The 13,059-nt window shown below is 36.1% G+C and overlaps 1 protein-coding gene across 8 annotated transcripts in view; it reads right to left on the bottom strand.

Annotated features, from left to right (window-relative positions):
• Nucleotides 1–13,059, bottom strand: part of ATF2 (activating transcription factor 2) — an 86,448-nt gene that overhangs the window by 59,637 nt on the left and 13,752 nt on the right. For all 8 annotated transcript variants that reach the window (XR_003437282.1, XM_027127715.1, XM_027127742.1 and 5 more), the window contains one exon: nucleotides 9,864–9,938. Coding sequence is in view for 5 of the 8 variants with exons in the window: in XM_027127715.1 (XP_026983516.1) it covers nucleotides 9,864–9,895 (32 nt within the window). In the remaining 3 variants the exon portion in view is untranslated. The remainder of the gene's footprint in view (nucleotides 1–9,863; nucleotides 9,939–13,059) is intronic.

Genomic DNA, 13,059 nt, shown 5'->3' with positions numbered 1-13,059 from the left:
ATGGAAAAAGATATTCCATGCAAATGGAAACCAAAAGAAAGCTGGAGAAGCAATTCTCATATCAGACAAAATAGACTTTAAAATAAGGACTATTAAAAGAGACAAAGAAGGACACTACATAATGATCAAGGGATCGATCCAAGAAGAAGATATAACAATTGTAAATATTTATGCACCCAACATAGGAGCACCTCAATACATAAGGCAAATACTAACAGCCATAAAAGGGGAACTCGACAGTAACACATTCATAGTAGGGGACTTAAACACCCCACTTTCACCCATGGACAGATCATCCAAAATGAAAATAAATAAGGAAACACAAGCTTTAAATGATACATTAAACAACATGGACTTATTTATAGGACATTCCATCCAAAAACAACAGAATACACATTTTTCTCAAGTGCTCATGGAACATTCTCCAGGACAGATCGTATCTTGGGTCACAAATCAAGCCTTGGTAAATTTAAGAAAATTGAAATTGTATCAAGTATCTTTTCTGACCACAACGCCATGAGACTAGATATCAATTACAGGAAAAGATCTGTAAAAAATACAAACACATGGAGGCTAAACAATACACTACTTAATAATGAAGTGATCACTGAAGAAATCAAAGAGGAAATCAAAAAATACCTAGAAACAAATGACAATGGAGACACAATGACCCAAAACCTATGGGATGCAGCAAAAGCAGTTCTAAGGGGGAAGTTTATAGCAATACAAGCCCACCTTAAGAAGCAGGAAACATCTCGAATAAACAACCTAACCTTGCACCTCAAGCAATTAGAGAAAGAAGAAGAAAAAAACCCCAAAGCTAGCAGAAGGAAAGAAATCATAAAAATCAGATCAGAAATAAATGAAAAAGAAATGAAGGAAACAATAGCAAAGATCAATAAAACTAAAAGCTGGTTCTTTGAGAAGATAAACAAAATAGATAAACCACTAGCCAGACTCATCAAGAAAAAAGGGAGAAGACTCAAATCAATAGAATTAGAAAAGAAAAAGGAGAAGTAAAAACTGTCACGGCAGAAATACAAAAGTTCATGAGAGATTACTACAAGCAACTCTATGCCAATAAAATGGACAATCTGGATGAAATGGACAAATTCTTAGAAATGCACAACCTGCCAAGACTGAATCAGGAAGAAACAGAAAATATGAACAGACCAATCACAAGCACTGAAATTGAAACTGTGATTAAAAATCTTCCAACAAACAAAAGCCCAGGACCAGATGGCTTCACAGGCGAATTCTATGAAACATTTAGAGAAGAGCTAACACCTATCCTTCTCAAACTCTTCCAAAATATAGCAGAGGGAGGAACACTCCCAAATTCCTTTTATGAGGCGACCATCACCTTGATACCAAAACCAGACAAGGATGTCACAAAGAAAGAAAACTACAGGCCAATATCACTGATGAAATAGATGCAAAAATTCTCAACAAAATACTAGCAAACAGAATCCAACAGCACATTAAAAGGATCATACACCATGATCAAGTGGGGTTTATCCCAGGAATGCAAGGATTCTTCAGTATATGCAAATCAATCAACATGATACACCATATTAACAAATTGAAGGAGAAAAACCATATGATCATCTCAATAGATGCAGAGAGCGCTTTTGACAAAATTCAACACCCATTTATGATAAAAACCCTGCAGAAAGTAGGCATAGAGGGAACTTTCCTCAACATAATAAAGGCCATATATGACAAGCCCACAGCAAACATCATCCTCAATGGTGAAAAACTGAAAGCATTTCCACTAAGATCAGGAACAAGACAAGGTTGCCCACTCTCACCACTCTTATTCAACATAGTTTTGGAAGTTTTAGCCACAGCAATCAGAGAAGAAAAGGAAATAAAAGGAATCCAAATCGGAAAAGAAGAAGTAAAGCTGTCACTGTTTGCAGATGACATGATCCTATACATAGAGAATCCTAAAGATGCTACCAGAAAACTAATAGAGCTAATCAATGAATTTGGTAAAGTGGCAGGATACAAAATTAATGCACAGAAATCTCTGGCATTCCTATATACTAATGATGAAAAATCTGAAAGTGAAATCAAGAAAACACTCCCATTTACCATTGCAACAAAAAGAATAAAATATCTAGGAATAAACGTACCTAAGGAGACAAAAGACCTGTATGCAGAAAATTATAAGACACTGATGAAAGAAATTAAAGATGATACAAATAGATGGAGAGATATACCATGTTCTTGGATTGAAAGAATCAACATTGTGAAAATGACTCTACTACACAAAGCAATCTATAGATTCAATGCAATCCCTATCAAACTACCACTGGCATTTTTCACAGAACTAGAACAAAAAATTTTGCAATTTGTATGGAAACACAAAAGACCCCGAATAGCCAAAGCAATCTTGAGAACGAAAAAAGGAGCTGGAGGAATCAGGCTCCCTGACTTCAGACTATACTACAAAGCTACAGTAATCAAGACAGTATGGTACTGGCACAAAAACAGAAAGATAGATCAATGCAACAGGATAGAAAGCCCAGAGATAAACCCACGCACATATGGACACCTTATCTTTGATAAAGGTGGCAGGAATGTACAGTGGAGAAAGGACAGCCTCTTCAATAAGTGGTGCTGGGAAAACTGGACAGGTACATGTAAAAGTATGAGATTAGAACACTCCCTAACACCATACACAAAAATAAGCTCAAAATGGATTAAAGACCTAAATGTAAGGCCAGAAACTATCAAACTCTTAGAGGAAAACATAGGCAGAACACTCTATGACATAAATCACAGCAAGATCCTTTCTGACCCACCTCCTAGAGTAATGGAAATAAAAACAAAAATAAACAAATGGGACCTAATGAAACTTCAAAGCTTTTGCACAGCAAAGGAAACCATAAACAAGACCAAAAGACAACACTCAGAATGGGAGAAAATATTTGCAAATGAAGCAACCGACAAAGGATTAATCTCCAAAATTTACAAGCAGCTCATGCAGCTCAATAACAAAAAAACAAACAATCCAATCCACAAATGGGCAGAAGACCTAAACAGACATTTCTCCAAAGAAGATATACAGACTGCCAACAAACACATGAAAGAATGCTCAACATCATTAATCATTAGAGAAATGCAAATCAAAACTACAATGAGATATCATCTCACACCAGTCAGAATGGCCATCATGAAAAAAATCTAGAAACAGTAAATGCTGGAGAGGGTGTGGAGAAAAGGGAACACTCTTGCACTGCTGGTGGGAATGTGAATTGGTTCAGCCACTATGGAGAACAGTATGGAGGTTCCTTAAAAAACTACAAATAGAACTACCATATGACCCAGCAATCCCACTACTGAGCATATACCCTGAGAAAACCAAAATTCAAAAAGAGTCATGTACCAAAATGTTCATTGCAGCTCTATTTACAATAATCCGGAGATGGAAACAACCTAAGTGCCCGTCATCGGATGAATGGATAAAGATGTGGCACATATATACAATGGAATATTACTCAGCCATAAAAAGAAACGAAATTGAGTTATTTGTAGTGAGGTGGATAGACCTAGAGTATGTCATACAGAGTGAAGTAAGTCAGAAAGAAAAAGACAAATACCATATGCTAACACATTTATATGGAATTTAAGGAAAAAAAATGTCATGAAGAACCTAGAGGTAAGGCAGGAATAAAGACGCAGACCTACTAGAGAACGGACTTGAGGTTATGGGGAGGGGGAAGGGTGAGCTGTGACAGGGCGAGAGAGAGTCATGGACATATACACACTAACAAACGTAGTAAGGTAGATAGCTAGTGGGAAGCAGCCGCATGGCACAGGGATATTGGCTCGGTGCTTTGTGACAGCCTGGAGAGGTGGGATAGGGAGGGTGGGAGGGAGGGAGACGCAAGAGGGAAGAAATATGGGAACATATGTATATGTATAACTGATTCACTTTGTTATAAAGCAGAAACTAACACACCATTGTAAAGCAATTATACCCCAATAAAGATGTTTAAAAAAAAAAAAACTATACTAGAAGGAATCAATAGCAGAATAACTGAGGCAGAAGAACGGATAAGTGACCTGGAAGACAGAATGGTGGAATTCACTGCTGAGGAACAGAATAAATAAAAAAGAATGAAAAAAAATGAGGACAGCCTAAGAGATCTCTGGAACAACATTAAACACACCAACATTCACATTATAGGGGTTCCAGAAGGAGAAGAGAGAGAGAAAGGACCCGAGAAAATATCTGAAGAGATTATAGTCGAAAACTTCCCTAACGTGGGAAAGGAAACAGCCACCCAAGTCCAGGAAGCACAGAGAGTCCAGGCAGGATAAACCCAAGGAGAAACATGCTGAGACACATAGTAATCAAATTGACAAAAATTAAAGACAAAGAAAAATTATGGAAAGCAACAAGGGAAAAATGACAAATAACATACAAGGGAACTCCCATAAGCTTAACAGCTGATTTTTCAGCAGAAACTCTACAAGGCAAAAGGGAGTGGCAAGATATATTTGAAGTGATGAAAGGGAAGAACCTACAACCAAGATTACTCTACCCGGCAGGATCTCTTTCAGATTCAACGGAGAAATCAAAAGCTTTACAGACAAGCAAAAGCTAAGAGAATTCAGCACCACCAAACCAGCTCCACAACAAATGTTAAAGGAACTTCTCTAAGAGGGAAACACAAAAGAAAAGGGCCTAGGAAAAAACCCCATAACAATTAAGAAAATGGTAATAGGAACATACATACCGATAATTACCTTAAACGTGAATGTATTAAATGCCCCAAGCAGAAGACACAGGCTCACTGAATGGATACAAAATTAAGACCCATATACATGCTGTCTACAAGAGACCCACTTCAGACCTAGGGACACATACAGCCTGAAAGTGAGGGGATGGAAAAAGATATTCCATGCAAATGGAAATCAAAAGAAAGCTGGAATAGCAATACCCATGTCAGATAAAATAGACTTAAAAAAAAAGAATGTTATAAGAGACAAGGAAGGACACTACATAATGATAAAGGGATCAATCTAAGAAGAAGATACAACAATTATAAATAAATATGCACCCAACATAGGAGCACCTCAATACATAAGGCAACTGCTAACAGCTATAAAAGAGGAAATTGACAGTAACACAATAGGGTGGGCTTTAACACTTCACTTACACTAATAGACAGATCATCCAGACAGAAAACTGATAAGGAAACACAAGCTTTTTCTTTAGACCAGATAGATTTAAATGACATCTACAGGACATTCCATCCAAAAACAGCATATTACACTTTCTTCTCAAGTGCACACGGAACATTCTCCAGGATAGATCACACCTTGGGTCACAAATCAAGACTCAGTAAATTTAAGAAAACTGAAATCATATCAAGCATCTTTTCCGACCACAATGCTATGAAATTAGAAATCAGTTACAGGGAAAAAAAAAAACGCAAAAAACAGAAACACATGGAGGCTAAACAATACATTACTAAATAACCAAGAGATCACTGAAGGAATCAAAGAGGAAATCAAAAAATACCTAGAGACAAATGACAATGAAAACACGATGATCCAACACCTATGGGATGCAGCAAAAGCAGTTCTAAGAGGGAAGTTTATAGCTATACAAGCCTACCTCAAGAAACAAGAAAAATCTCAAATAAACACTCTAACCTTACACCTAAAGGAACTACAGAAAGAACAAAAAAACCCCAAAGTTAGCAGAAGGAAGGAAATCATAAAGATCAGATCAGAAATAAATGAAATAGAAACAAAGAAAAAATAGCAAAAATCAATTAAACTAAAAGCTGGTTCTTTGAGAAGATAAACAAAATTGATAAACCTTTAGCCAGACGCATGAAGAAAAAGAGGTAGAGGACTCAAATCAATAAAATTAGAAATGAAAGAGGAGAAGTTACAATGGACACTGCAGAAATACAAAGCATCATAAGAGACTACTACAAGCAACTCTATGCCAATAAAATGGACAACCTGGAAGAAATGGACAAATTCTTAGAAAGGTATAACCTCCCAAGACTGAACCAGGAAGAAACAAAATATGAACAGACTAATCACAAGTAATAAAATTGAAACTGTGATTAAAAATCTTCCAACAAACAAAAGTCCAGGACCAGATGGCTTCACAGGTGAATTCTATCAAATGTTTAGAGAAGAGCTAACACTCATCCTTCTCAAACTCTTCCAAAAACTTGCAGAGAAAGGAACACTCTCAACTCATTCTAAGAGGCCACCATCACCCTGATACCAAAACCAGACAGAGATACTACAAAAAAAGAAAATTACAGACCAATATCACCGATGAATATAGATGCAAAAATCCTCAATAAAATACTAGGAAACAGAATCCAACAACACATTAAAAGGATCATACACCAAGATCAAGTGGGATTTATCCCAGGGATGCAAGGATTCTTCAGTATAATGCAAATCAATTAATATGTGTGATATACCATATTAACAAATTGAAGAATAAAAACCATATGATCATCTCAATAGATGCAGAAAAAGCTTTTGACAAAATTCAACACCCATTTATGATAAAAACTCTCCAGAAAGTGGGCATAGAGGGAACCTACCTCAACATAATAAAGGCCATATACAACAAACCAAGCGCAAACATCATTCTCAATGGTGAAAAACTGAAAGCATTTCCTCTAAGGTCAGGAAGAAGACAACAATGTCCACTCTCGCCACTATTATTCAACATAAATTTGGAATTCCTAGCCACGGCAATCAGAGAAGAAAAAGAAATAAAAGGAATATAAATTGGAAAAGAAGAAGTAAAACTGTCACTGTTTGCAGATGACATGATACTATACATAGAGAATCCTAAAGATGCCACCAGAAAACTCCTAGAGCTAATGAATGAATCAGGTAAAGTAGCAAGATACAAAATTAATGCACAGAAATCTCTTGCATTCCTATACACTAATGATGAAAAATCTGAAAGAGAAATTAAGGAAACACTCCCATTTACCATTGCAACAAACAGAATAAAATATCTAGGAATAAACCTACCTAGGGAGACAAAAGACCTGTATGCAGAAAATTATAAGACACTGATGAAAGAAATTAAAGATGATAGCAACAGATGGAGAGATATACCATGTTCTTGGATTGGAAGAATCAACATTGTGAAAATGACTATACTACCCAAAGCAATCTACAGATTCAGTGCAATCCCTATCAAATTACCAGTGGCTTTTTTTTTTTTTTACAGAATTAGAACAAAAAATCTTAATATTTCTGTGCAGACAGAAAAGACCCCGAATAGCCAAAGCAGACTTGAGGGAAAAAAACAGAGCTGGAGGAATCAGACTCCCTGACTTCAGACTATACCACAAAGCTACAGTAATGAAGACAATATGGTACTGGCACAAAAACAGAAATATACATCAACGGAACAGGATAGAAAGCTCAGAGATAAACCCACGCACCTATGATCAACTAATCTACAACAAAGGAGGTAAGGATATACAATAGAGAAAAGACAGTCTCTTCAACAAGTGGTGCTGGGAAAACTGGACAGCTACATGTAAAAGAATGAAATTAGAACACTCCCTAACACCATACACCAAAATAAACTCAAAATGGATTCAAGACCTAAATGTAAGACCGGACACTATAAAACTCTTAGAGGAAAACATAGGAAGAATGCTCTTTGACATAAATGACAGCAAGATCTTTTATGACCCACCTCCTAGAGTAATGGAAATAAAAACAAAAATAAACAAATGGGACCTAATGAAACTTAAAAGCTTTTGCACAGCAAAGGAAACTATAAACGAAACAAAAAGACAATCCTCAGAATGGGAAAAATATTTGCAAATGAATCAATGGATAAAGGATTAATCTCCAAAATATATAAACAGCTCATGCAGCTCAATATTAAAAAAACAAACAGCCCAATCAAAAAATGGGCAGAAGACCTAAACAGACATCTCTCCAAAGAAGTCATACAGATAGCCAAGAGGCACATGAAAAGCTGCTCAACATTACTAATTATTAGAGAAATGCAAATCAAAACTACAATGAGGTATCACTTACACCAGTTAGAATAGGCATCATCAGGAAATCTACAAACAACAAATGCTGGAGAGGGTGTGGAGAAAAGGAACCCTCTTGCACTGCTGGTGGGAATGTAAATTGATATAGCCACTATGGAGAACAGTATGGAGATTCCTTAAAAAACTCAAAATAGAATTACCATATGACCCAGCAATCCCACTATTGGGCATATAACCAGAGAAAACTGCAATTTAGAAAGACACACGCGGGCTTCCCTGGTGGCGCAGTGGTTGAGAGTTCACCTGCCGATGCAGGGGACATGGGTTCGTGCCCTGGTCTGGGAGGATTCCACATGTCGCGGAGCGGCTGGGCCCGTGAGCCATGGCCACTGGGCCTGTGTGTCCGGAACCTGTGCTCCGCAATGGGAGAGGCCACAGCAGTGAGAGGCCCGCGTTCCGCCAAAAGAAAAAAAAAAAGACACATGCACCCCAATGTTCACTGCAGCACTATTTACAACAGCCAGGTCATGGAAGCAACCTAAATGCCCATCAACAGACGAATGGATAAAGAAGTTGTGGTACATATATACAATGGAGTATTACTTAGCCATAAAAATTAACAAAATTGGGTCATTTGTAGAGATGTGGACAGACCTAGAGACTGTCATACAGAGTGAAGTAAATCAGAAAGAGAAAAACAAATATCGTATATTAATGCATATTATATGTGGAATCCAGAAAAAATGGTACAGATGAACCGGTTTGCAAGGCAAAATAGAGACACAGATGTAGAGAACAAATGTATGGACACCAAGGGGGGAAAGTGGGGGTGGGGATGGGATGAATTGGGAGACTGGGATTGACATGTATACACTAATATGTATAAAACAGATAACTAATAAGAACCTGCTGTATAAAAAAATAAATTTTAAAAAGAATCCTCTAACGTAAAAAAAAAAAAAAGAAAAGAAAAACATGTCAAACAACATCACCAAGCTGGAATTAGCCAAATTCTACAGGACAAAAGACCTGGTTTCTTCAAGAAATAAATGTCATGGGAAACTAAAGAAAAGAGGAGGTAGAGGGGAACTGTTTAGATTAAAAGAGGTCTAATAAACATACTAAACAAAATGCAATATGGGGACTTTCTTGGATCCAGATTTGAACCAAACAACTACAAAAAGACATTTTTGAGTCAAGATTGTTTTCCTACTTTTTGATATAGACTTAAAGTTTCCAATTATTCCTTCCGTTAACTTGTAGGTTTTTGTTTTTGCTTTCTTCATAGAAATTACATATATGAACTATATTTGACAACTAAAAATACTGTAACATTGTTTCTTTTTCAACACTAGTGTGTTAACCTTTCGGAAATAAGTTTCTCTTCAGGAACAGAGATGACAATCACTATTATGGCCAAATTTGGGAAATGCTAGAATACTGTTTTTTAGGGGCAGGACTTTTCAGACTTTATATGTTCAAGAGAAATGACCAGAAGAGCACCTAGAATACAGCATTTTTGCCACATCCATTTTCTATTTGAACCTTTTTCACTAGAACAATACTAGAACATCTCATGGGACTAGTATTACTTGGAACTCATTTTAGGAGAAATCAAAACCCTAAAATATGTTTATGCTTGTCATAGTTAAGTGTATTCTGATGCTCTATTTGATAACTTTAAAATACTATAGAAGTAGTAGCTAAACTACATACTAGATAAGTATTTTCTTATTTATGAAAAACACTTGAAATATTTATTTAGAAATAACCTATGAGAATTTTTATAATCTAAAATATGAAAAAAGCACAAAATATCAAATATTGCATACACACCTGGCAGAATTCACATGTAACTTGAATTTCATAAGTTGTACAACTTATCACGTCCTCTTTTTCATGGCAAGGATACTGAAAAATGAAGTGGTTTCACACTGTTAAATATAGTTTTGAAACATTTCTTGAAACATAGTAAAACAATAAAAACACTCAAATAATTACACTGTTTGTAACACTACTATCATCCAAAAACCCACTCACTATTAAGAATCTTTATAATAGAGCACTGCTCCTAAAATATGAACACCCATATAAATGTCTTAAACATAGGTATTAATATATCCAACTCCACGATAAAGAGGGTAAAAGAGAAACATTTAACTTAGCCTTTAGGACTGTGGTTGAAGAGCAGTAATTAAAAAAGTGAAAATCCTGACTTTTGACGTCTGATAAAAAGATGAGATCTAGTATTTCAAAATATCTATTCAGAAAGCTTTAAGTTTTAAAAAATGTAGTCAGTGATGGTCTGGTTCTCAGCCTAATTCATCACTATTTGTCCCATAATGTAATGATAGTTGATCTTTATAAGAAGTTCCCTCTTCCCTAACTTTATAGTTTACTTATTTGACATTAGCTTAAGGACAAGTACAACATACTTAAACTATGTTTAAACTATGAGGGTCAGTGCCTCATCTTTAAACTCTGCTAATCCTCCATTACATTCACTGAAACCCCATGTAGTGGCAAACAGAGTTAACTATATGCTTATGCAAATAAACCAATGGTACACAGAGAAAATTTTTATTTTACATAATTTTGCTTATAAATGTGGTGTCAAGAATGTCCTGCTCAGGAAAATTGGGTAATTCCTGTGGGGAAATGTGTAAATAGCTACACTTCTGAGTCCTAGAGTCAGAGATGGTCTGATATAGGAGAAAGGAAGAAGAAAGTTCTTTTCCTGGTCCCAGGCAAAACTTCTATCTATCTGGTAAGGTTACATTTCATCATTCACATTCAACTTTATCATGTTGCCTGTGAGAAGAGGGGGAAAAAGCACTGGAATAATCCAAAGGAAACCTATAAAAGTTATGCTTCAGTCATTACCAGTAGAATGTGAACTCAATGAAGACAAGGAACTTATCTTTGGGTTAACTACCTGAAACAGTGCCTAGCTTATAGTAGCATTTACTCATTAAATATTAAGGAATGAATAAACAGTCATATGATATGAAAAAGTCAGATAAATTTAGTTTAAGTTATCTAACTCAAAAAATTTCTAAAACTAATAAATGCAGTTCATATTGCTTTGAAAAATCAAAGCAATATTTAAACTCAGTTAAGTTCAAGAAACATTTAAACACCAAACTCATGCCAAGACACAAAGGTGAAAAAACAAACAGTCCAAAAAAAACCAAAACAAAACAAACAGTCCCTCCACTTTGAGAAACTTTCAGTCAAGCAGAAGAAAGAATACAGAAATATAATTTCAATTCAATTTGGTAAGAATAACAGTTAAAATATTAAAAATATACAGGTAGGGGCTTCCCTGGTGGCGCAGTGGTTGAGAGTCCACCTGCCAATGCAGGGGACACGGGTTCGTGCCCCGGTCCGGGAGGATCCCACATGTCGTGCAGCGGCTGGGCCCGTGAGCCATAGCCACTGAGCCTGCGCGTCCGGAGCCTGTGCTCCACAACGGGAGAGGCCACAACAGTGAGAGGCCCGTGTACCGCAAAAAAATAAAAAATAAATAAATAAAAATATACAGGTAGTGCAGGGACCAATCCGATAGTTCTAGAAAAGCTTTGAGGGAATTAACTCTTCGTATCCTCCTCTCTGATCTTTTCCACACCCCCCTGACTACTATTGTCCCATTCTTCTACAAAAGGTGTTCCTTACCTGCAGGAGGCAACTTCTATAGTTCCTTTCCTACAGTCTAGGAACTAGACTATTTCCTAGCCAACCAATAAAAATTCCCATTCCTTATACTATTTCCTAATACCTAGCTGAGGTCTGTAAATATAAGTCAAAGCACCTTGGCACATAAATGATGAGAGTTCTTCTGGGAGGATTAACAAAGAGATAGCATTTTTAAGCTAACTAACTGAATCTCAAGCCTCTAAATCGAGGTTTATCTCCCTTTTACATCAAGGGTGGAAATACGCTCCTAGCAAAGCATGGGAAGGAGGCTTTGTTCAACTATAAACTCAGAGAAGACAATGACTGCAGATAGTGAACTGTTACTATACCACACCACTCTCTGGCAAGCATCCACAACCTATACTGGTAGGAAAATCACTGTCATGAAGAATACACAGGAGGGTTCTAGGCAAGATTTAAAAGAAGCCAGTTTCTTTGGTTTCTCTAATCTCTCTTAACTCTTCTTCTAACACTCCTTCATCTTCCCTACCCTAATGATTTAGTGCCAAAGTTCCCCCTTTTGTCTTTCAACCAACAAATATTTGAGTATCTACTCTGTGCTTTGCACTATGCTACATGCTAGGGATGCAGTGGTGAATTAAATAGATTCTGCCCTCAAGAAGCTTCCAGGATTGTGAAGGAGCTTATGCTAGCTAATCAAGCATCCAGCTCAGACTCCTCTTTCCAGTTTCTAAGACAATTCCACATATAAACACGTGTATGTTCCTCATATTTTCTCTATTTCATTGCTATAGGCATTTTATTTTAGAACTCCAAACTTGGTTAAAGGTATATTTTAAATTTTGTTTGTTATAACATAGCCATAGAACTATTCACCACTAGGTATCCCACATAAATGATCAATCTTACATAATTCTAAAAAACCTTTAAAGCTCAAGTTTAATTGGGGTTCAGAAAGAGGTCATTGTTATTTCTGGATAATATGAACTAGATTATGCTTACTGAATTAAGATGTTGTAAGGAACTTTCAATTTGCTCCCAGAAAAAATACAGAAGAAAAAAAAAAGCCACCCAAAATACTATCATTCAGAGATAACTACTGTCTAATATTCCAGAGTACATATTCAGTCTTATTAATGTATAAAGATAAATAAAAAATTTTTAATTGTAAAAAGACCATTATAACTTCCTTTAAAACACAATTATCTAAATTCTGCCACATCATCAAATATTAGATGTCATTTTTATGGCTATATAGTATTCCACAATACAGATATGACATATTTATAACTAATTCTTTACCACTGGATTTTTATCATCAGTGAATATCTTTGAGGACAAATCTTTGCATAACACCCACATGAGGTAAAGAATA

Source organism: Aethalodelphis obliquidens, unplaced genomic scaffold (genome assembly GCF_003676395.1).
Source record: "Aethalodelphis obliquidens isolate GAN/ISIS:26980383/991018 unplaced genomic scaffold, ASM367639v1 scaffold2, whole genome shotgun sequence".
NCBI lineage: Eukaryota > Metazoa > Chordata > Mammalia > Artiodactyla > Delphinidae > Aethalodelphis > Aethalodelphis obliquidens.
This window is presented reverse-complemented; position numbering and strand designations above follow the sequence as displayed.